At 47.3% G+C, this 25,488-nt stretch overlaps 1 protein-coding gene across 1 annotated transcript in view; it reads right to left on the bottom strand.

The window, feature by feature from the left end:
- BCAR1 (BCAR1 scaffold protein, Cas family member) overlaps positions 1-8,145 on the bottom strand; it is a 37,936-nt gene extending 29,791 nt beyond the window's left edge. The window contains exon 1 of the mRNA XM_079988379.1: positions 7,868-8,145. Within this exon, the coding sequence (XP_079844505.1) occupies positions 7,868-7,879 (12 nt within the window). The 5' untranslated portion in view covers positions 7,880-8,145. The remainder of the gene's footprint in view (positions 1-7,867) is intronic.
- Between the last annotated feature and the right edge of the window lie 17,343 nt (positions 8,146-25,488).

Below are 25,488 nucleotides of genomic sequence, written 5' to 3'. Positions count from 1 at the left end.
TGACAACCATATGTCAGGAGTGCTCTGATGGTGTTTCCTGCTTGGCAGGGGGTTGGACTCGATGGCCCTTGTGGTCTCTTCCAACTCTATGATTCTATGATTCTGTGGGGAACCAGCAAGCAGGACCTGATCACAAGAGCCCTCTCCCATCCTGTGATTTCTAGCAACTGGTATTCAGGAGCATTGTGGCCTCCAGCTGTGGCGGCAAAGCATAGCCATAGTTGCTAGGAGCAATCAATAGCCTTCTCCTCCATGAATTTGTCTTATCCTCTTTTAAAGGCATCCAGGTGAGTGGCCACCACCGCCTCCTGCAGCAGCGAGTTCCATAGTTTAACTGGTGCAATAAGAATTGCTTCCTTTTCTCCCAACATTCAGCTTCACTAGGTGTCTGTGACTTCGAGAGTCCTGCACTCTGTGATTCACCAAGAGGTCACAGAGAATGCCAGAATGCGGCCTTCTGACTGTGCTCAGTGGTGCACAGCCTGAACACATTCTGCCCAGGATGTTCTGCAACACTGCATGGGTCTCCTTCCCTGACGGGGAGCCTGTGGGATCTGCACGCTGAAACTACGTCTGTTCCAAGCAAGGGCTCAGCACACTACCAGCTTGGCCTGCAATTGCCAGGACTCCATGCAATGCCAGCTAATAAGACCACAGAGAGGCCCCTGCCAGTTTGGTCAAGGGCACTCGGTGCCTGTAGTACTTTGCATGGGGGTCAAGTCAGCCCTGCACTGCACATGACCGCCATCTATAACCAGCGCCTGCTGCTGCTGCTCTATTCCTGTCAAGACTTGCTTGGGAGACTGACACAGACTTTTCTTGTGTGTTTTGTGCCCGTAGTCATGAAAACTGCAGGCACCAGCCGCAGACATCAGTCCCTGGTGAGCCTCAGGCACTGCCTCCTCCCTCCGTCAACTCCCCTCCCCTGCCCCAATTCTGCCACTGCTTCACACCTTCCCTGACTTAGCATTTATACAACCAACGGGCAGAAGAGCAAAGCATTTTGGGGGAGTGGGGCAGGGAGACAGAAGGAGCAAGAGGACTCCAGTGAAATTTGCAGCCCTGAATGCTCAGAAATGACAGAATCATAAATGGTAGAGTTGGAAGGGCACCAAAGGGTCATCTGGTCTGACCCCTGCAATTTTGTGGGTTCACCCATATTGTTGTTCCAAGCAGACAGCGAGCTCCAGAAATTCTCCATCGTCCATATGACTGTTCTCCTTCAAATCGCTGTCTTCCCTCTACCTCAGTCTGGATTTTCTTATCCCAGGGATATTCCGAAAAGGAGAGGACCTGATAAAAATCCATATTAAGGGCCAGAAAAATGTGGGGAGGCAGGAATTTGGAGGAGTTATGTCCACAACCTCTCTTGATGCTTCCGTGAATCTTCTGCACAGCACCCTCCTTTGCAAAAGTGGGGATTCCCAATCCCAGCGCACCCCTTCAGAGAGCCCCACAACAACTCAAGCAGCAAAACCACAACAACTCAAGCAACAAAAGTGGCCACCACTTGGCCCAAAACAGGCTCCTTTAGGGTCCTTGCATCATAAGCATCTTGCATCTGCAGACAGTAGAAGGAAAAAGCCACTGGGGGTTGGAGTGAGGTGGGCTTTCCAGAAAATTTGGAATTGGGAAATGTTCCTTTGCAAGTCAGGCTAACTTTAAGCAGAAAATGTTCTATTTGCATTAGATACTTTTCCAATGTCAAAGGCATTGGTTTAATTTGCCAGGTTTATCTTACTTGTATTTAGCTGAACAAAGCTGAGAACTTTAAAACAGCCAAGCTGGCCTAATACTGTATTTGCCAATGGAAAATTATAAAAGATAAAAGCATTGGGAAATTTTCCATGCCACATCACTGGTTGGAGGCATTCTTACTAATGGGGTTCAAAATGTTTGGAGAGAGGCATTGTTGCCCTTGGTGTATCTCAGCCATCTTCAACCTGGTGTCCTCTGGATACTTCAGACTACAACTCCCATCAGCTCCAGTAAGCACAGCCTAATGGGATTTGTAGTCCAAAATATCCAGAGGGTGCCAGGCTGTGGAAGACTAGCATGCACCCATTTTTATTTTGTCCCAAAGCCACTTCCAGTCAAGCTAGTTAGGCAGGTCTCTGAACCTGTGCAACTCCCTTCCCTAAAAAATGTTTGCCAGATGCAGAAAGTCTCCTTTGAGAGGGAAAAGGGTGCAAGTCTAGCCCCCACCCATCCCCCAGTGCAGTGGGGGGGGGAAGCCTCCCTTGAGCTGCCCACCAGGCTTGTTTTCATTGCCTAGCATGCAAAGCAGCAATAAAGAAGTGTACCCTAGGGCATGTGCAGAGTGCACACCCATTCTTCACCACTGACTGCAGCCAGCAACCCCACACCTCCTTGTTTAGGATGTGGGGGTCGTTGCTGCTTAAGAGGATGCAGATATTTCAAGCCCTACTTTTTCTCTTTAGAAATTATGCTCTAGCAGAGGTGGGAAAGAGAACCAGCAAGTTCTCTCTGCACACAGGGCAACATTTGGCCCATGCCAGACAGGTGCTTCCTGACACGGATCCCTCTTCAACCCTGGTGCTCGCAGAAAGGTAGAGGGTACCTCCCAACCCAAGCCACCACCAGCCTGGTCAGTGGAGTTTACTGCCTCCAACTTGTTGGTGAATCATTAACTCAGGGTTCAGCAGCTGCCACACACAGAGAGAGTTCAGCTGCCAGAAGGCAAGCTCTGCCCAGTCAATTACTCACCCAGCGCAGCCTGCTGGTGCCAAGAGAGGGGAGGGGAGACAGGAGAGCCAATGGCAAAGGAGTCCATAAGGATGGCTGGGGACACACACACACACACACACAGCTGGCCAGGCTCCTCCTCTGTACTTAATTCCATGGAGTCTGCAAACATGTGGTCCTCCAGACGTGGAAGCCCCCACAGCCCAAACCCCTCCCAGCTCAAGGATTCTGTAGCAAGGGAAATGCTCTTTACTCCTCCTGCACAGGAGCACCTTCTATCAAGTACAGGCAACTCCCCATTTACATGGAGACTCAAGCCACTGAAGTGTTGCTGAAGTTTGGAGCCCAAATCTCAGCTTCATCACCCTCCAATCCCAAGCAGTGACCTACCCAACCAGGCACGTACAGTAGTACCTTGGGTTACAGACGCTTCAGGTTACAGACTTCGCTAACCCAGAAATAGTACCTCGGGTTCAGGATGAGAACAGAAATCGTGCACCAGTGGCACGGCAGCAGCGAGAGGCCCTATTAGCTAAAGTGGTACCTTGGTTAAGAATGGACCTCCGGAACGAATTAAGTTCTTAACCCAAGGTACCACTGTAATATCAGATGTGCTAGAGCTTTTAACAGCAAGGCATGGCCATGAACTTTCCAGAGGCATCTGCTGCCGGCTGGCTGGCCTCAGAGACAAGAACGCTAGGGTCTTGGAGTGATCCCATCAAGATAGCCCTTATGACATCCATTAGACAGCAGGAAGTGCCCCCCCCCTTAAAGGACCCTGTCTCCAAGCTGACAATCCTGCCCAAGCCTTTGGAGTGTCAGAGGGGCTCCCTTAGACAAGGCAAAAACATTTTGAAGTAACAAAATGGAGCGACAGTGTGTCCTACCTCTGAAGGCTGTTGAGAAGAGGCCTGCTGGGTCAGACTCAAAGTCCATCTAGCCCTGGATCCTGTTCTCACAGTGGCCAACCAGGTGCCCATTATGGGAAAGCCAAAAGCAGGACCCAAAAGCAGCAGCACTCTCTCCAGCAACCAATATTCAGAGTTATACTGCCTCTACTCCTAGTAGGCAAGGATAAGGTTGTGAATAATGCAGACTGAAGGATGGAAACGGTGCAAAAGTCAGGAGACAGCAAGACAGGGGAATCCCCTATGACAAATTATTTCAGGGTCCCTTCCGGTCACTACAAAGGAGTCCAAGTGGGAGGGCACTGCAGTCTTTTAAGGTGGCTGTTCAGACTGACACACAGATGTGGGGGGAGTTGCAGAGACACCCCAGAATCACCATCTTTCTCTCTCACACACACTTGTCCCACAGGCATCATCAGGTTACACTTCACCAAAGGTAAGGCCAGCTGCCTTTTCCTGACACAGGCATCCACTCAGGAATTCAACTTCCAAACCAGAAAACACGGAACAAAGACCCAGACTCTGTATCTGGGTGTAAAGGACTCTCCTAGCCTTGTGGGTCAGCACAACAGATGGGGAAGGGCAAGTGGGACAAATGGGGGTGGGGGAAGCAGAGGCATCAAATATTCCCTCCCCATCCAGAGCACTCAGCAGAGAATACTGGCAACCACATTCAGGATTATAGAACGGCACCTGGAAGATGTATCCACCAGAGCGCTCCTAGGCCTTCCAGGTAACAAAAAGGGAGTTATTGGCAAGCCTGAAACTCATTTCACAAGGACCCCTAAGCAGCCAGAAGGCAGTCTTCATGACAACCTAAGAAGAGCTTGGCTGCTGGATCAGGCCAAAGACCTGTTTGGTCCATCATCCTGTTCTCATAGTGGCCAACTGGATGCCCCCAATGGGAAACCCACAAGTAGGAGCTGAGTGCCACAGAGCTCTCCCCACTTGTGATTCCCAGTAACTGGTATTCAGAAGCATCACTGCCTCTGACACCAGAAGCAGAGCTCACAGTCCACAGCCTGCTGCTCATACAGCAGCCTTTGCCAAATTGGTGACATCCAGATGTTCTGGACTACAAGTCTCATCAGTCCCAGTCCGTGACAAGAATCAAACAGGTAGGAGGATTTCGTATATCCAGGTGGTGTGTGTGTGTGTGTGTGTGTGTGTGTGTGTGTGTGAGAGAGAGAGAGAGAGAGAGAGAGAGAGAGAACAAGCAAAGCTTTGAATCACACAGAAAACTACAGAAATGATTTCAGGGACGGTTTGGCCACAGGGCATCAAACACAGGCACACATTTTCAGCAGTTGTGCTTCCACCTAATTTCAGGCCTCGCCAAGTTTCCCTTCTGACCAGGCATAACTTTCTTCTGTTCTGCCAGCTAACCAGGCCTCAAGCATTCCCATGGTCTGGCTCCATCAGGCTCTGCTTGGAGCAAAGTCACACTCCATTTCTATTACTTTGTGGGATCAACGGCTCCCAGAGATGGAGATGAAACAGCCAGCCGTGGGACTCCTTGGGTGTAATCCTTGCCAGGACCAACAACTGGCACAAGAGGCAGAGAGATGTAAACATGCATGGCTCATGGGGAGCCCTTCCCACCTCCAACTGGCTGCCTCCATAAGACAGAGCTTTTCAAATGCACAAATCACAGCGTTTGTCCCCTCCAGCAAATCTTGCACAACAGCCGGGAGGTCTGGACACCCACCAAATATAGATAACCAGGAGTTCCAGCAAGGAAGAGGGCGAGTCAAAGCCTCATATGTGTACCAGAATACACACCCAGATGAGCACAGTAGGGATTGCTCCAGAGTATACAGGCTGTGAACCTACTACAGATCAGGGACTGTGAAATTTTACACCCCGTAGCATTCGAGCGGCCATAGACCAGCGCCAGGATTTGGCTCTAGTGAAATCTGTCATAACAGAGCTGTTTCCTGGCATTGCCAATTATCACGGCTCATTTGAACAGGATTTCTCTCTTCTTATTCATGAACAAAACATTGCAGGCATCTCTGATGTCAGAACATATAAACAAAGCAGCTGAACTTAAGCACTTCAAAATCTCATTTAGTTCAGTGGGAGGTTTCTACACACATTTCTATCTTTCCCATTGGGGCTGGCTGTGGGCAAACTGTAGACCTCCAGAGGTTGCTGGACTCCCATCATCCCTGACCATGCTGGGGCTGACCATACTGGGGCTGATGGGAGTTGTAGTCCAAAACATCTAAAAGGCACCAGGCTAGGGGAAGCCGGCATCTCTCCATCACCTCTTCTCACCCCACACCAGTCCACAGTCTTTTGGCATTCCAACAAAAGAACAAGTGCAAGTGTCTGCACAGCGAGATGGGCCAAGAAAGCAAGTCAAACTAGGCTCTACAGAGGATGGCAAAATAAAACTGAAGGCCACAAATGACCAATGAGAGAGAAGAGGGAACACCCCCCCCTCAGATTCTGAGCAACAGCAAAAAAACACTCATCAGGAAATGTTATTCAGGAGTCATTTCACCCCACCTGACCTGTTATGGTAAATTCCAGGAGGGTTCACCACATTTGAGTATTAGAGCAAAAATTCAGCACACACACAAGTGCACACTTTCAAGACTAACAGTACTATCCTACATGTGTTTTAATGGGGTTTATTCCCTAGCATGTTTAGCACTGCAGCATAATTAAGGCTTCCCCAGGCAATAGTCTCTTTCACTGGATGCTTGAAACATTACCCTCAATTGGCAGATATGTCTACATGTACAGGTCAGGGAGTTGGGGAATCATAATGCCCAAAGACAAAGGAGCCAACATGGTGTAGTGCTTAAGAGTATTTAGCTAGGACTGTAAAGATCTCAGTTCAAATCCCTACACTGCCATGAGGTTCATTATCTGACCTTGGGGCAGTCCCTATCTTTCAACTTAATCTACCTCACAGGGTTGTTGTGAGAATAAAAGGGAAGGGGGAATGATGTACACAATCTTGAGAGCTCAATGTATTGAATATATATATATATATATATATATATATCAGAAACATGCAGAATCATTGGGGGAGGGAGAGTCTACAAATACATGCTTCACACACTTCCTAAGTTTATCCAAATCTCACCTTGAAACTAGCAAGACTTACTTTCAGTTATCACTGCAACTCTCTCTAAATAATAATAATCCACTATTCCCAAAGTGCTGGTTTGGATGCAGACCAATGGGATTCAGGGACATTTTGGGGGTGCCAGCGTACACTAATACCCTACCTGTTCCAAGGCCAGGCCTTAACAGCATTTGCTACAACACACATTTCACGGGACTTCGTTCTAGAACCGCTCTGCCGCTCTTGGGGTGCTCAGGAGTGGGTGGTTACCTTCCATTCACTGCACACCGGGGGTAAGCAAATGAAGGGGCCCCGGGAATAGTTATTACCTGGGGGTCAATGTACACTGCAGAGGGGAACCTTGCCATGACCGTGGTGCAGCCCTGAAGAGGCTGGGGGTGGGATATTTTCAGCCTTTCGGGTGCCACAGAGCTCTTCGTTGCTGCGTCCCCTTCAGCCGGGAGAAGCCGCGCTCAGTTTTAGCCTCAAACTAGACCCGCGTCCAAAGACTCGCCTCACTTCCCAGGGAAGAAGAGGGGGGACACTAAAGATGTTGCTCTTTCCTTCTTGATCCCGACCCCGACCTTGGGAGCGGGGGCAAGAATAGCCTTTGGTTTTCCCGGACCGGGGGAGAGAAACCAAGTGCCTTCTCGTGTCCGGTCGGGTTCCTAACATGGGGGTTGGGCAGCATCGACACCCCCCCCCCCAGGACTCCCGCCTTTTCTTTTCTCTCTCGCCCCCTCCCCAAAAGCGGGAAGGGAAAGGGGGCAGCCCGCGCCCTCCTGCTCCTCCCGTTCCCTGGAGAGGCGCTTCTGCGCCGGGGCTCGGCGGCCACGTCAGGGCGCTCCCGGTTGCAGCCCCGGCGGGAAGGCACGTCCGTCCCGGGGCCGCCGCAAGCCAAGCCTCGCTTCCCACAGGGGCCGGCCAGCCAAAAGCCCGGCGCTCGAGTCGGAAGTGCGTTCCCCCAGCGGACCACGGACGCGGCCAAGACTCGCCTCCAAGTGGCTTTCCGAGTAGGGGGCTCTCTCTCAGCCTCCTGCTCCTAGGCGGAGAAAGTCAGTCGTCGGTCCGTCCCCCCCCCCCCGCCCAGCCTCGTTCCCTCCCCGGGTCTCTCCTCTCCCTCTGGCAGACTTGAGGGCTCGCTCGGCCTCTCCCGACGGCGCCCACTTACCAGGTAGTTCATCTTCCCGGCGCGGCCGCAGTGCCCCCTGGCCGTGCGCCTTAACGCATGATCCCGCCGGCTGGCTGGCTGCGGCACTGGCGGCGTCTGCTTCCCGCTCCCGCAGCCGGGCCGACGGCTAAGCAGAGACGGAGCGCGAGCAGCCGCGAAGCGAGAGAGCCAGCTCCTGGGAAGGAGGAGGGAGGGCGAGGAAGACGGATGCCCCCTCCCGTTCCTGCCGCCGCCCTAAGCCGCCTTCATTGGTTGCCCGGGAGAAAAGGAGGCGGCGCTGCCGAGCCAGGAACGGGACGGCCAGCCTGCCTCCGCCTGGCACCGAAAGGGGGCTGGACGCGCGGCGGTGGCGGCGGCGGCGGCCCAGTCCGCAGGGACGGCGGGCGGAGAAAAAGAGGCGGATTGTCTGACGCCAGATGGGCCTCCGCCTCCGCCGCCTCCCCTCGCTGCCGCTCGCCGGGAGCACAGCGGCTCCATTGAGCTCGCCGCCGCGCCAGGGAAGGGGCGCTGCGTGCCCAGATTTGCCTCTCGCCCGCCTTCGTCGGGCAGGCCCAGCAGCTGGAGGCCGGAGCGGGGCTTGGGGTTCGCCAAATGCCGGTGCTCGACCCGAAGAAGGAAGGAGGGGCAGATGTGGGGAAAGGAAGAACGAGCGGGCCTCTGAGCATACGCAGAGGGACCCGGAGCTCTAGGCCCCTTCGCCGGGAATCAGGCGGGAACCTTGCAGCGATTCCCGTTTCCCTGCGCTGCGTGTTAAAAGGAGGAATTGTGAGGTAGGAAGTCCCTGGTTCAAATCTCACCTCAGACATAAACTGACAGTCTCTCAAACTCAGCCCTCCCAGAGGCAGAGCAGAGATAATATTAATAGCCCAACCAGCAGGGTTGTTGTGAGGATTAGTGATGTCATATTAGGTGAGGCACCATGGGACACTTAAAATGTGCTGTGCCTTTGACAACCTGTTGCTCTCCAGATGTTTTGGACTGCAACTCCCATCAACTCCAGACACCACTGTGATGGGGGTCGCCAGCCAAAACAACCGGAGAGAACGAGGTTGGCAAAGGCACTTCTACTATTAATTAGCCAACAACACCTTTAGGCAGTAAAAAATAATAATTACTGAATCATATAGCATGAGAAATGACTTTTAAAAAATAATAATTCCAGGTATTGCACCTGAAATCCATGGGTACACAACTCCTGTTTATTCTGCATCCAGTTCACTCCTGCCGCTGGTTCGTGACATTATCCATAACTCACATCTGTCCTGTAGCTGTGTTTTATTATATGTTTCATTTATTTTATGTCCTGCTTTTCTCCCAATGCAGGACCCAAGGGCTCCCACAGCATATATTAAAACAAATACAACTAAAAATACACACTTCAAAAAATATAAATATGTTTAAAATGCAATTAAATGGTTAACCCTATTAAAAATAGCATTGAAAACAAAACCATTAAAAAATTTCAACTCCCACCCTCAGAAGACAGACAGTGGGCGACCTGGAAAGACATCCAATTGCATGAGGTGCAAATGTGATGTGAAGTGTACTGGGGGCTGGGGCTGGGGCTGGGGAGACACTTCCTGTGTTTTAAGCTGGTAATATGTCCATTAGGATTCCAGCCCTGGTACTTTGACACATGATCTGGTGACTGAGCTTGCATTTCCCCATTTCTGTGAAATGGTGTAGTCTTAAGCATGTGTACTCTGTGTTATCAATTATATGTATTAACACAGTGTCACTGGGCAGCGAATGTTGGCATCGTGGAGTATGTGAAATTCAAGACAGACAGGCACAGTGCGTTATAGCAGCAGGATTGGGATTCTGTGGCCTGCAGGTCCCATCGGTGCTGCCCATTGGCCAGGTTGGTTGATAGGAATAGGAGTCCAGCAAGATCTGAAAGGCCATAGGTTCCCCGTTCCTAATATAGGATTATGGACCCCACCTAGAGACCCTTCCCAACATCTTCTGGGGCCTGTAGTTGAAGGTTGTGCATAAGAGGAATCGGCCCCAAACCCATCAGGCACAAACACCGCTCATACCACGCATTGTTTTTCCTAGCAGTAATGGGCCAAAGCTCTAAAACTGCTTTTCCCAACCTGATGTTTTGGACTACAACTCACAGCAGCCTCAGCCAGTGTGGCCAGTAGCTCTTCTGGCTTAAAGCTCCTCAGCTTCTTGACTTTAGCGGCATTTGATCCCCTGACACGGGCATCTTTTACACTTGTTCAGACATGAATGCTGGCAATGCAGGACAGAAAGGTGGAAAGAGTATCACATCTAATTCGATTGTACATTTTAGCCAGTCTAAGATTTACATTGCAATTACAGGCCTGGAAAATGGGGAGGGGGGAAAATCCCTCCTAATGTCACATGTAGAAATGCAGTTAGGGTGGTTTCCTTTTCTTTCCTCTTAAAAGTCCCTATGCTTATTTTGCTCCATGATTTCATTTTCCAGTACCAGCATCATCAGGGTGAGCATCTCTCATTTTATCATCTGCACCTCAAAAGGTCCTCCCAGTTCTGCCACAGCCATTTCCTTGACTCGTAAACCCAGATGCCTAGAAAACGTGGGCATATCTGCCTCCACTCAGGAAGGGCAGGACATTCTTGACTTCTCCACAACTGATAATGGCACACAGATCAGGTTGTTTGCACACATGAGACTTAAATAGCCTCTGTGAGCTCCTCTCATGCCCCTTACATCAAGGTCTGCTGACTGTTCATCACAATTTCTGTTGACATTGCATTCTGCACCAGATGCAGGGAGCCCTTTTTCAACCCAAGGGATGCATTGCATTCTGGGAAGCCTTGGGGGGGGAGGAGACATGCTAGTGGTAGGTGGAGCTAAATGCAAAACTAGGCGGAGCAATTAATGCAAATTCTACCTTTGTACGGTAGGCTAGTTTCTATCTATTCTTAGTCCTCCAGGCAAGCATAAGGCATGATCAGAATTCAAGAGAGGCAAAAACACTCAAGAAAGAGGCAAAGTAGGATTGGTAAATGGCATGGTCCTGGGAAGAATGGGCATGGCTGGGGCGGGGTATGACATGGGGAGACTCCTGAGGGCCAGATGGAGAGATTTAGAGGGGCACATTTGGCCCCAAGGACCTGAGGTTCCCTCACCCCAACTCTTTATGATTCTGTGAACATCTAGAGAAAGGGCAAACCCTGGCTTGAACCAGCAGGTGCTCAGCCACAACTGCATCACATTCATGATCACCACAACAAACCATGATAGCTTCTCCTCCCCAACAGTGATGCTGGATCAACTTGCAATCAGAGGGAAGACAAATGTCATATTCATAACAGTGGCTGCAATAGGTTTTTCACCAGGAAGTCTTGCCCTTTTCCCTACAAAGCTGAATCTCCCTCCTTTTTCAGGCAGGCTGTCCATCTTGCTTCAAATACCTTTCAAAATGGCTACAACATAGGTCTTAGAGCAGGGCTGGTGACGAAGCCTTTTAAACCCAAGGGCCACAATCCTTTCTGGGCAGTGTTCCGGGGGCCACACGCCAGTGGGAGGTGGGGCCAGAGGCAAAAGTGGGCAGAGCAATGCATGTGAGTTTCACCTTTGTACATCAGGATAATTTCTACACACACATACATACATCCTCCAGCCAGACAAGCAGGAGGCACAGGAGTTCAAGGGCATATCCCAGTCAGGCAGAAACACTCAGGGAGGGTATGAAACAAGGCCAGTGAGGCATATGGCCTGGACAGCCAGCTTGGTCCAGAGGCCTACATTTGGACCCAAGCCTGAGGTTCCCAACCCCTGGCTTAGATGAACATACATTCATCCTTTGCCTTTTTTTAAACCAATGAGAACTTACAGATTGTTGCAAAACTGTTCCAGTCTTCAAGGGGAGAGGTTGTTCATGATAGCACAGGTACTAGCCAATAGGCTTCAGCTGAATTTCCTCTGGCAAGGTGGAAACACAGGACCAGTATTGCTCAGACAATAATGTAAATTTTCATGGCATGTTCTGCAGTTTCTCCAAAAAATTTTAAAAATACATGTTTGCATTTAGGGCTACGATGGCACTTTTTGCGTTACTGTCATCACGTTTAAAACATTACAGCTGTGTCTGCCCTTGATTTGGGATGGAGTATATATTTGAATCAGCTGTAGCACTTTTCCCAGGTGAGGCTGGAGCAGGTGTGGAGAGCAATCAGGGAAGGGACCGGGCTCCAGCCACCTGCACCAGCTCTTCTTCCGGGAGTCCTGCTCTCGCCTCACCCCGCTTTGATCTACTGTAGCTTGTCTGCTGTTGCCACATCAACTGTCAGCAAAGTCTCTCAGTCCCTCGAAAGTGTTGCCCCCTCGTCGCCTCTCCAGAGAGCACAATGCCTCTTCAGTGGAACCCAATGGCACACACAGGCCCGCACAGTTTCCTGAGCCCCATCCTTGTGAGGGAGGAGCAAGAAAATTCCAGCAGCGCCCCAGGCCCCAACAAACCCTGTATTGTTTTCTCCCTCAGCAAAAGACTCCTGCGCAGAGCGAGCCGCACAGTCTCGCCACTGAGGCTGGTCCCTGCCACCCTGGTGTGACATTTCTTACCTCCTTGAAAGGAAAGGCTTCCTCTGGAGGCTAAACAGTCTCTCTGCATCAGGCTTCTCCATGTGGGGTGCCCTCCATGTTCTTTGGACTACAATTCCCATCAGCCTCAACCAGCACAGGGGCTGCTGGGATTTGTAGTCCAAAACATTAGGAGGGCCCCCTACATGGAGAAGGCTGCTAGCCTCGTTGGCATTCATTTAGTCGGCTGTTTGCCTAGTTCCCCAGAGACTTAGGTTGTGTAGAAATTGCCAGTTTATGTGGGATGGGTGATGATGTTGCAAGACTTGTACGCATTCCGCATGTACTGTGCACAAACCAGCCTTTCCCAGCCTGATGGCCTCCCAATATCCCACCTACCCCAGCCAGCCAACATGTGGCCCGCAGAAGGTTGCCCTGATGCAAATGTGACCGCCAGGCTGGAATAACTAAGCTCTTTGAGGGTCCCACCACTTGGAAGAGAGACGTGGGACAGCTTTTTCTTTTGTCAGTCCCAGAATGTGGAACGTTCAGCACCCATCATCCCTGTCTACGGATCCTGCTGGCTAAGGCAGGTCCAAGATCTCTGGGGGCAACAGGTCAAGGAAAGCTGGTTCAAGAACTTGGCTAGCATATGCTGAGTTTCAACACAGGAAATTAGCATGGGGAGGGCAGGCTTGTATGTTGCCATGTGCAATCCCCACTTCCTTGAGCAGTCAGAAGCTTCAGGGGCGGTGCTTATTAGGAGCTGGATTTATTTGCAAGTTGAGAAGTTTAAACACTTCCAAAGGCAGCACATTCACAGCTCAGATGCATTTGGTGCAGCCTTTTTCAACCTGGTGCCTTCCAGATGTTTTGAACTACAACTCCCGGCTTGTGCTGATGGGTGCTGGAGTTGCAGACACCCACAAGACAACACATTGATGAGGTCTGTTTTGGCATAAAGGTTCCCACCTCAGCTCTCTCTCTCTGTGTCTGCTTCTCTTTCTGTGTCCTGCCAGTTTCCCCCATTGCTGCTTTTTACACACGCAGCTTGTTCCCCACCCCGCCTCCTCCTCCCTTCATCTGGGAGGAAGTTTTCACATTCCAAAGAATCTTCAGACAATTAGTTCCCATGAAGAGACATTCTTTGAACATCCTGGGCCATTAGCAAGCAATATGCCTGACAAGAGGTATGGTCAGCATAGTTGGCCCAGCTTGGATTAATAAAAATAGATAGATAGATTGATAGAGCATGCAAGCACACGCACAAAATGGATTATGACTCAAAAGTCATCATTTTGAGAGCCAGAAGCATATTGAACCTGGGAGAAATCAGTTCAAATACCATCTCAACTGTTGTCTCATTGAATAGGATGAAGTCACAATGTAGCCAGGATTTTGGAAATAAAGCACTGGCAATTATGATTACAATTCTAATTATTTAAATTAAGTTCAATAATCATGGAATTGTAGAGTTGGAAAGGATTCCGAGGGTCATCTAGTCCAATGCTCTGCAATGCTGAATGCCAAAATCAGCTCCTCGGCAGTGGATGCTCTCTACAGCTCTCCACACTCATGCCTGTGCACTGTGCAAGCCAGTCCTGAAGTTATGAAATAGCGTTGCATTTTTCCATCATCCAATTTCAAAATTTCAGTCCTTGAATTGTGAGTGGTGGAAGGCAACCCGGAAGAAAAGTCTGCTTCAGCTGTGAAATATAATGGGTGTGGGGTGTGTGTGTTATAGTCCTTGCAGCAGCCTCTGATGGATTTTTCTCCTCCAAAATACATGGCGCCCCTGTGCATATATGCTCACACCAGCTGTTTGTTTACTTTGAAATATTTATATCCCACATTTCAAATGCAATTCACAAGGCGGCTTTTGAAGATGGCAATCAAATATAAGACCAGGCTGGTCACATTAAAACCTGCTCAAAGTCCGGAACAGAAGAAGGGATTTTACCTGGTATCTAAGCTTAGCAGAGTAGGTGCCAAAGGAATGGCCATAGGGAGGGATTTCCACAGTTGAGGTGTTCCCACCTCATCTCAGAAGCTGGGTCAACCCAAATATATGTCTCTAATGCCACATCCAGCTTGGCTTTCTGTCAGGAGAATCAGAAGCCCTCTGCAAACACGTGTAGAATGAACACACTGAGAGGAGGGGTTCAGGATCAAACTTACTGGATCTGCCCCAACCCACACATTTTGCACAAAGCTCATTCAGAGAGCTACAGCTTTGCCACGGCAATCCATGCTCTTAAAGGTTAGACTGCTGTGACACATTGTATGAGGAGCTGCATTTGAAGAGTGTCCAGAAACTGTAACTGTAATACCGGTCACTTGAGGGAGGTGAGGCTCTCTTGACCTCCCCACCCCTTGACCATCAAGCAGGGGGGATTCCTCTCTGGGGCCAGGGTAGGTTTGCCATCCCTTTGACTTCTCTTCTGCTGCTCTAATAGAGAACAGCTGTCGGCAGGCCTCTGGTTTTCCCGTGTACGAGGACTGAGCTGGAACTGTTGGCTCACAAGCGCAGCCCTGACATTTTCTAGCAGGAGCTGCCTCACAGAGCAAAGGCCACTTTTCTCCCTTAGATATTCTCAGCATTTCTGGCCCAAAAGATGCACTTTGCAGGCCCAGACCAGGCACTGTGGAAAAGTATGCAGGAACTTGTCCTGCGCTTCTAGGCAATGGATTTGCCAGAAGATAGTGGTAGTGGCAGGGCTGGCTGGCTACATTTTGCCACTTGTGGAGAGGGTGGTGGAATATCTTGGAGCAGGGGAGGACCACCACAGGAACCCTGCCCCAGATACCCACAAACTATATCTGAACTATCAATTTAAAGCAGTATCACACCACTTTACACAGTTGTGGCTTCCCCCAAAGAACCCTGGGAGCTTTAGTTTGTTAAGGGTGCTGAGACTTCTTAGGATATCCCTATTACTCTCCACAGAGCTACAGTTCCCAGAGTTCCTTGGAAAGAAAGATTGACAGTTAGATAACTCTGGGAATTATAGCTCTGGGAGGGGAATAGGGGGTCTCCCAAACAAATCTCAGCACCCTTAACAAACTACAACTCCCAAGTTTCTTTGGAGGAAGCCATGACTACTCCAGCCCACATATTTTTTTAATCTCAAGTAGCTGGCTGCCAACTGCCCCAGTTAGCAGGCAGGCAGCAAAACAAAACAAAATGAAGTGGCAAATGGGTGGTTCAAAAAACTAGAAAATACGACAGAAGCAGAAAAGGTGCACTAAAAGGAAGAGGAAAACATATGTCTTGAAGATCCCAGGGATTGCCTGGTGTCCAAACAACTCATCAATCATAGCTCAGACTTCACTCATTGGCTAAACACACATGATAGGCAGGAGCAGTGAGGCCAGTTATCCACCCATTTGCTTCATAACTTTTTTCCAGGAGGGCTAGATATTTACTTTTAAAAAGGAAGAAAGAATGTGGAGCCTTTGCCTGTGTGTGCTAAGTAAGGTCTTTGCAGGTGCCATAGCACCTGTGGTTTAAGTGGTATTAGGGTGCTTTAATTGTATGGTGTGGTTGTGATCATGGTTGTTTCCAACCACATCAGTATCGGCAACAAACAACGACAAAAATAACATTCATCAAATTAGATTCACCCCCCAAAAATGCAACTGTAAATAGTGTCGCAGGCGCTCCAATACAATGATGCAGGAAATGTATGACTAGGCAGTAGCATTCCTGAACAGGATTTAAGGCTTAACTAGGCCAACAAGCAGAACATGAGCCTGGAGCATGACAGCGTAGCACAAACAGCCAAGGCCATTTTAGGTTGTCCTAAGAGGAGAGCGTGTGTCTGACATTTGGGAAATCACATTATTTCGCTACTAGGCATTGGTCAGCCTCATTCCAGCGGTAAAGAATGTTGAAAGGAAATGAGCAATAGACCAGGATAGGAAGCAGGGTGTGTGTGCATGTACGTGTACATGTGTGCCTGTTAAACTGCAAAACAGTACACCAGACATCCCCATCCTGGTGCCCTCCAGCTGTGCTGGCTGAGGTTGATGGGAATTGTCTCCCAAACAAACTATGAGTTATGGCTTGGTCTTTCCAAGAAAGCCACAAGCAATGTTGGAGGATGCAGTAGATGGGCTTGCCACTGTCTGGGCAGTGAACATGGTCCTTAATCAATGATGAGGTCAAGCTGCACTCATCACTGGAAGCTATTACGTCAGAAGAAAGTTGTCACCTTCCCCTCTGACCCTGCTCCTCTGCCAGTATATTCATCATAGAATTCTAGGATATGATCTGCGACTGAAAGAGGAATATGGGTCTCCTAGCAACTTGTAGCACCCTTAACAAATGACAGCTCCCAGAATTCTTTGGGGGAAGCCATGACAGTTTAAAGTGGTCTGGTGATGCTTTAAATCTATGGGCTGAACCAGGCAGCCCGGGCAGAACTGCCTTCCTCCTCATGTAGAGGACTGTCCTCTGAAAAGTAGGGCACGTGACCACCGCAGCCCATCTGCCTGCAAGCAAAAGTATTCCTGCTTCCCTCTCCTGCCCTCTCCCAACTCCCATAGAATGGGGGGCAGTGCACTGAAAGCCACAACACTGATGGAATGACGGACATGGCCTTCTGCCCCCTCTCTCCCTTGGCTCAGCCATCTGTTCGCCTTTCCTTTTCTCCACCCCTCCCCGCATGGCAACCAGCCTCATTTGTGGACAATCAGAGGATGGTTTCATGGACCATCTGTTGCCCACCAATCATTGCTCACAGAGGCTGCTGTCACAGGCAAGTGGCTTCTGCTGGGTCGCAGCATATGCAGGCAACCGAGGCCAAGTCTGCCCCTGCCCTGATCCTCCCAGCCTCCTGCTGCACCCACACCCTGGACTCTGGAGCAAGCATGCATGGTCACATGTGCCCATCCACACACAGAGGGTGACGGAACATTTGTCAGAGGCCGGCTAGGAGGTTCCTGAATGAGAAGATCAGTCATGGTTGGCAAACCTTAATGGGAGAGAAATTTGCCCTATGGAGAGCTGAAAGGGAGGGCATGCACTCGCTGCATAAAAGGAAACAGTTTGACCCAGATGGCCTGGCCATTGTGCCACTTGAGCGCAGCATAAATCAAGGGATTTTTTTGCCTGGTCAGAGGAAGCAATGCTTCTGAATACCAGTTGCGGGAAGCCACAAGGGGGAGGGCTCGGGCACTTGGGTCCTGCTGATGGGTTGCCCACTGGCATCAGGTCGGCCACTGTGAGAACAGGATGCTGGCGAGATGGGCCATTGGCTTGATCCAGCAGGCTCTCCTTAAGTTCTTATGACATGTGCAGGGACATATAAGGCAAGCACACCTATTGCTACTTACCTACAAGAGCTCTACAAAGCATGAGAGACAAAGATGATTTTTGACAGAATATGGTCTATGTTTATTCGGTACATGAGAAGGGGCGGGTACAGTGACAAAACCACCAGCAACTCGGAGCTCTCTCTGGAGCAACTTGTTAAGACAGGAATAGACAACAATGCTCAACCATCACAACTATCCAAAATCCAACATATGAATCTCACTATTACTTACCTTTTCTCTTTTCATTTTTTAAAAGACTTTATTAAGTAATCAAAACCTCATACAATACAACAAAGCAAAGAGCTAAGAGGCAACTTACCATTACAGATCCATGATGCATACTTAGACATTACTTCGAAACAGAGAATCATAGAGTTGTAGAGTTGGAATGCTCTACAAAGCATGAGAGACAAAGATGATTTTTGACAGAATATGGTCTATGTTTATTCGGTACATGAGAAGGGGCGGTACAGTGACAAAACCACCAGCAACTCGGAGCTCTCTCTGGAGCAACTTGTTAAGACAGGAATAGACAACAATGCTCAACCATCACAACTATCCAAAATCCAACATATGAATCTCACTATTACTTACCTTTTCTCTTTTCATTTTTTAAAAGACTTTATTAAGTAATCAAAACCTCATACAATACAACAAAGCAAAGAGCTAAGAGGCAACTTACCATTACAGATCCATGATGCATACTTAGACATTACTTCGAAACAGAGAATCATAGAGTTGTAGAGTTGGAAGGAACTCCAAGGTTCATCTAGTCCAGCCCCCTGCAATGCAGGAATAGAAAGGTTAATCATCAAAAGGTCAGCCCAGGCCAAGCAAAATCAATCAATACAATGAAAATATTAATTTTGTGAAGGCAAAAAAAAGCTAATAGTAATGAGTATTCTCATGTAATCAGTACCAAATAAAATCAAATTTGGTGGGAAGGTGTCAGCCATGAGTTCGTTAATAGACATCAAAAACATCCCCCACATAGGGGGATAAACAATTGGCTTAATGATGCCTTGTGAAATACATATCATATAGGTAAATTTTTATTAGACTGCATTATGCAGGGCCTTATTAAATGAGATGTTAAGGTAAAAGTCTGATGTATTTCTCCACTTTCATTCTAAAAATGTACACACATAGCATATATGGGGGATTTACATGACAAGTATTTGTGCTTTTGTAATATTTTTGAAAATGAAGATTATTTTTTTTAAGACCCTCTTCAAGGATGCAGGCTAGGTAGGTGAGGCTAAGAGACAGTGACTGGCCCAAGGTCATGGAAGGAGCTCCATGGCAGAGTGGGGAATTGAACTCTGCTCTCCCAAGTCCTGGTCCAACACTTTAACTACTAAACCACATTAGCTCTGAGTAGTGAACACCCTTCCCACCCTGACCTCCCAACTCCACTGTGGCTTCTGATGTTTCACCAGGAAATGTTTGAGGTTATATTTAGCACCACAGATAGAAGCTTGCCTTAAGAATCTATCAGATAGGTTCTGCACCCAGTTCTTTATTCTGTGCTTGTTTAGTAGGCCGTCACAAGCATGAGGAATAAATGGATCCCTGAATATCGCCTTTGCTCTGCAAGTATCTTGCAAACACACAAACTGCCATGGCAGTCTGCGAGCAGCAGCCCCAAGGGACAGGGAAGGAGCTCACAAAGTCACGGCTAGTCCTTTCTCTGTTTCATTTGAAGGCTACAGCCATTTGGCCCTCTGTCAGCATCTATATAGGTGGACTGTTTCAGGGAGCGAAGCTCTGCCTATAGGTTGCCCTGGCAACTGTTGCCATAGAAGGCATCCCATGGTGAAGTTGACAATCACAATGATGAGTCCACTGTTGTCCTCCGAGAGAGCCTTTGTCTCTTGGAAGATGTTTTATGGGTCTGTCTTAAGGGACTCTCTCTGCAATTAGGTCGCTGCCCTGATCTAACAGAGGCTCTGCAGAAAGGATAGTTTCAGCAGGATATACAGGAAGAAGTTGCACCTATCAAAACTCTCTTTTCTATGCAACTCGTGGATAGGATCTAGCACAAGGGTCAGCAACCTTTTTCAGCAGGAGGCCGGCCCACTGTCTCTCAGACCATGTGGTGGGCCGGACTATATTTTGGAAAAAAATATGAACAAACTCCTATGCCCCACAAATAATCCAGAGATGCACTTTAAATAAAAGGACACATTCTACTCATGTAAAAACATGCTGATTCCCAAACTGTCCACAGGCCAGATTGAGAAGGCAATTGGGCCACATCTGGCCCACGGACCTTATGTTGCCTACCCCTGATCTAGCAGTTCTTCCCAGGTCCGTTAAAGACATCAGTTGCTTGTTCTGGGTAGGGCTGTATTTCTTCTAAAGGAGTAGACAAATTGCAGGTGTTTTTTTTTTTTAAAGAATCATGGCAAGAAAAATTGACGGACTATGCAGAACTGGCAAAACTGACATATAAGCTACAGGACAAGGATAACTGTGACTTTAAAGATGAATGGGAACCCTTTACAAAGTATCTGAAGATGCAACAAAGTGAACTGGACTCCCTGGCAGGTTTTGAATAAACATTCACAAACTTATTGATAATAATCAGCTAAATAGTTTGAGAATCTATACAACTTTGTAACATGCAGAAAACAGCAGTCTCAGAGAAACCAAAGACTGGAACTGAGGGAAGTCGGGGGGTGGGGGTGGGTGGGTTTTGTGTGGAAGGGGGGGGAGGAAAAATGGGGGGGGGAAACAAGGAGGATATGTTTTGGGATAATATGTCTTGTTTTAATTTTGAATAAAAAAACTTTTTTTAAAAAAAGGAAGTCAAATGGAATCCATCCCGGAAGTTGTTCAACTTCCAAAACATTTGGAAACCAAGGTTCGTCTTCCAATTGGCTGCAGGAAGCTCCTGCTGCCAGTTGGAAACCGCAGAAGCTGCGTCGAACGTTCAGGTTCCAAAGAACGTTCGCAAACTGAAACACTCACTTCCGGGTTTGCGGCGTTCAGGAGCCAAAACATTCGACTCGCAAGGCGTTCGGGACCCAAATAGAAATAAATATGCTTAGAGAAATGTGGTGCCCTTGAATCATCTGCCTTCTTAGCACATGCTGATAACATGCTGGGTCTAAGGCACAGGTGGCTGGTCTGTACCACTTCAGACAGCAGGTGGAGGCTCACATGACTGGATGCTCTTCTATCTAAGAAGAAAAAAATCCCTGCCACTGTATATCACAGAGAAGGCAAGACTAGAATATGTTTCTCTGACACCTAGGGCTCTTCCAGACAACCTGTTTATTCAGCATTCATCCCGATTTGCTTGCACAAAGATTATGTGGTGGTTTGTCTTCATTGAACTCTCGTTCTGATTTGTTTACAGAGTTATATTCCAATGAGCATTCATGCTACTTTCATTGTGATTTGCTTTACAGGTCTTTCGATTAATCATTTATTCATCCCACACTTTTCAATGCATTCCATCCTCACTTTCCAAACCACAAAACGAGTGTGTGTGTGTGTGTGTGTGTGTGTTTAGTGGATTTGTTGTGCTGGAGCAAGAGAAAGCTTTGATTCTTTTAAATTGTGCAAACCTAAATTTCCGTATGTGCTTGAAGCTTTTCTGAAAAATAGAGGAACCCTTAGTTTTCTATGCAGATTTTTTTTTCTGATGGAGAAACATTCTCTCTTTTCCCTGAATTTGAAGGTAAGAATGAGGTAGACAGGGCAGAAATTATGAAGAAGAGCAGAAATGCTTCTCTCTGTCAGTCTGTCTCACTATGACCCCCATCAGTGAAGAGAAATGAAATGTATTTGATGACTTAGCACTGCAGCTCTCTAGTAGCCTCCAGGCCATACCTACAGTAATCCAGGAGGAAGCCCTCTTAATGATCTGAAAAACCAAAAGAGAAATCTTGCAGAAAGGCACTGGAAGGAAGAACAGGTCAACGAGTCTTGCCCTAGATTTGTGCAGTACAAATGTGCAGGATAAAAGGCACAGTATGAGTTACAAGCAAAAAGGAAGACCAAAATGGCAGAGTCCCACACAGAACTCTGATGTGACCTTGTTTCTTACTGGACTGACTCCATTGCATAGGAAACCCAGGCACTTGGCTGGGGGCAAAAATACTTGGAGGGGCACAGTGAAGCTTCTGGAAACCTGAAAGCAGGAGGAGTGTGGACGAATCTCCTGCAGCAGGTGAAGATCTTGTTCTAGGGGAAAGTAAAGAAGTGTGGCGGTATCTGTTAGGCAGGGCCAGCTCACCCATGAGGCAAGGTGAGGCATCCACCTCAGGTGGCAAAATCCACCTGATCCACAGGGGCTGCAGATCCTAATGTAGATATTTATTCCCCCACCCCCTTGTTCCTGATGGAGCTCTTCATTTACTCCTTCTTCCCTGGCGGGAAGGGAGTGCCATTTTGTGGTTGGCCTTCGGTGCCATCATGTTTGTGTTGTCCCTGCTAGTAGGAGAAAAATGAGAATAACGATTAGGGATGTGGAAGGTGGACATATATTAAGAGGATAAAAAGGTTATGAACTAAGGCAGAGCTGGAAACCAGGCAACCAAACCAAATCCCATGTGGCATCCAGCACTTGGCAGCAACTCAAGATTCCTGGAAATTCTCTTAATTCTCTTCTTTTAAGGGGAAAAAACAAGGTTCTAGCTCTCATTGTGTACGGTTGGAAACATGGATGCAACATTTGCCAAAGACTTCAGTATTCATGGGGATGTGTCTCTATGGCTTGCATAGCTTGCCTGTCCCTATCTGATACCCAGACTCATACGTATTACAAGAAATGTATGGCCATTGCCATCTACATCTCCCCAGAAATAATGCTTGATTAAAGGAGGGTGTGTTATATGATGAAATTGCATCACATCCAGTGTTTCCTTGCCTTCAAAGACTGTACTAACTGTCCTGCATAATCCTATACATCTCTTAACTCACTGCTCCTGTTACAGTATTCCAGATTCCACAAAAATTCAAACCAGAAGTTTAGAGTAAATCGTGTGGGCTGAGATTATTAGCAAGATTAGGCATTTGCACCTGTCTGGTTGGTTTGCTAAAATATTATGATTGCAGGATTTTTTTTTTTCATGGAGAAGAATTAGAATTTCAATCACAGACAGATTTAAATTTTTTAAATGAACAAGAGTAATCATCACTGGATTGGAAAAGTGAACAAGGAAATTATTTTAGAAATGGAAATATTTATAAAGTTTCCACTTTTAGGGCCTTTTGGTAAAGTTTTCCCCAAATATGCACTTTAGCCTTCATATAATTCCAGTGGTTAAGACACACTTTCCCAAAACTTTTCAAGACTTAATGAGAAAATGAGTAATGCTGCCCTGCTCCCAAGCTACCCAGAATAACATTTTGCCTATTCCTATTGATCAAAATGATCTGTGGAGGCTGGCCGCCTTATCTAACAGGCAATTTCCCAAATTGTCAGCTTTCTATGTTTCTTGTTTATTTTCCTTCAAAGAAAGTAAAACTCTTTTTTAAAAAAATAATATTTATTACATTTAAAGCTTACAAAAAAGAAAGAAGAGAAAGAAAACAAAAAAGAGAAAACAATACAATATATAAACAATACAAAACACAACCTTAACACATTAAACTAAACACAATAAACAAAACAAAACAAAACAAAAACAATTTAAAAGCATACATCATACCTTTTCCATACTCTATCTTTCATTCCCTTGTTTCATCGACCTCCTCTCACCTCCCTCTTTGTATTCCACTTCCATTAATTGTTTCAGCAATTCCTTTCCATCTTTCTCTATTTTCTATCATATAAATGTCTTAACATATTTTAATCTTATTTCCATTAAAACTAGTATGCTTATTTAAGCTTAACTCCTTATAACATTTCTACTAAGGCGATAAAATTTCATTCCAACATTTTTCTATCACTCATTAATTTTACAATATTTCTATATATAGACTTTAAATTTTCCAGTCTTCTTCCACCATCTCCTCTCCCCGGTCTCGGACTCTGCCAGTCACTTCCGTCAACTCCATACAGTCCATCAACCTGGAGATCTTATGTCCGAGGCTCTTAACTCTTTTCCAAGTCCCTTCTGCAGGTCTTCTTCATATTCTTTGATGCTATAGAGCAGATCTCGGGGAAACTCCAACCTAACAATACTTTTGTTCCTTCTCGACAGGTCAGCCAAATTTCCATAGTTAAAGCTAAAATCCATGAAGTATTTCAGGACATGTTTCAAGATTCCTCCAAATCCAAAGGCCCCCAGAACTCCAGTCTCCTCCTGACCCAAGTCCATGTCCCAAAAGTCAGTTAATCCCTGCATGGAGGGATCTTTCCAGCTTTCCTTCTCCAGTCGAGGCCGGGCTCCGATCCTCAAAATCTGACTTTTTCTAGATTCACTCATAAAAGGCCTCAACTTATAGTCCTCAATTTGCCTCTGTAAGGCTGAGGCTCCCACTTGTATTACTTTAGGTTCGACAACAACAACTTTCTCCTTCTCCTTCTCCACATTTTGTTCTGCTAAAGTAGATTCCTGTAGCAAATCCTGAATAATTTCTGTATTGGTGCTCACTTTTTGTCCCAAATTAATCACTTTTTGTCCCAAGTTATCAGTTTTAGTAGCCATAACATCCGTCTTCTTGTGAAGCTGTTCCAACGAATAGCTTATCTTGCATAATGCAGTCACTAAGGCTTCTCCTGTCGACATTCTTAAATGATCCAAGGTCAATCCTTGATTCTGACAGTTCTTATCCTGCAGCTGGAGATTCCCCAGCTCCACTCTTGTAACAGTTTCAAAAGCTCCCTCTAGAGGGAAACAGTCTCCACTTGTATCAATCCTTTCAAGCACCGCTCCAAAAGTAAAGTTAGTTTCAATTTTCAGTTACTTTTCCTCCTTTTTAAACGCAGAAGAGGGCAATGGAAACAATATATTTCTCTTATTTAACTAACTGTCAACATACGTTTTATTCACAGTCAGTGAACTCTCCCAAAACGTCAATCCACTGGCAGCCGGTTTCCAGGTTCAGAGCAGTGGTAATTTAATTTTTATCACTCTCTCCTGCAGGCTTACATGATCCAAAATTTCCCCCCTCTTCTCCTGCTTCCAAGGGGGGTTTAATGATTTTAATCGATGGAAGTTTAATCCTTTACATAAGACTTTCCAAGACCTTAGCTTGCAGCTTCTTTGCTTCAATCTATTTACAAAAGGGGAAGGCGGACTTCCTGTTTGAAACCTTCCCGTTTCGGTACCAAATTAAGACGTTTGTAAATCCAATTTTCCATTCTACTCACGGGTAGTTGTTTAGAGTCAAATTGTCCACAGGAAAAAGTCAGTGCTCTCCGGCAACAGCAATGCGGCTTCCCTCCGTTAAAAAAGCAGTCAATTCGAAGCACTGCGCCACTCACCCCACGTCGCTCCCGATCCCCAAAACTGGGTTTCCCCGTGAGCAGGGGAGATGCAAAGGGTGCCAGCCGAATCCCACGTTCACAAGCTTCTCCCGCCTGTGATTTTAATGGGTCTCCGCCTTCGCCGTGGTGGTCAGACCCTGATTTCCACGGAGCAAATTCCTCCCGATCGGAGGAACTCCGCCATTGCCAGAGGCGCCAACCCGGAAGTCTCCAAAGAAAGTAAAACTCAGTCCCTTTCATCTGCGGATACATAACAACAAGAAAACTTGTTTTCTGCTTCTCCAGAACCAAGAAGTTCAAATGACAAGAAAGGAGATTCTGACTAAAACGTTAGGAAGGACTTTCTGCTGGTAAGAGCTGTCCAACAGTGGAATAGCCTGCCTCAGAAGGTAGTTTTTA

The sequence above is a fragment of the Podarcis cretensis genome (genome assembly GCF_951804945.1).
Source record: "Podarcis cretensis genome assembly, chromosome: 8".
In the NCBI taxonomy this organism is placed as follows: domain Eukaryota; kingdom Metazoa; phylum Chordata; class Lepidosauria; order Squamata; family Lacertidae; genus Podarcis; species Podarcis cretensis.
This window is presented reverse-complemented; position numbering and strand designations above follow the sequence as displayed.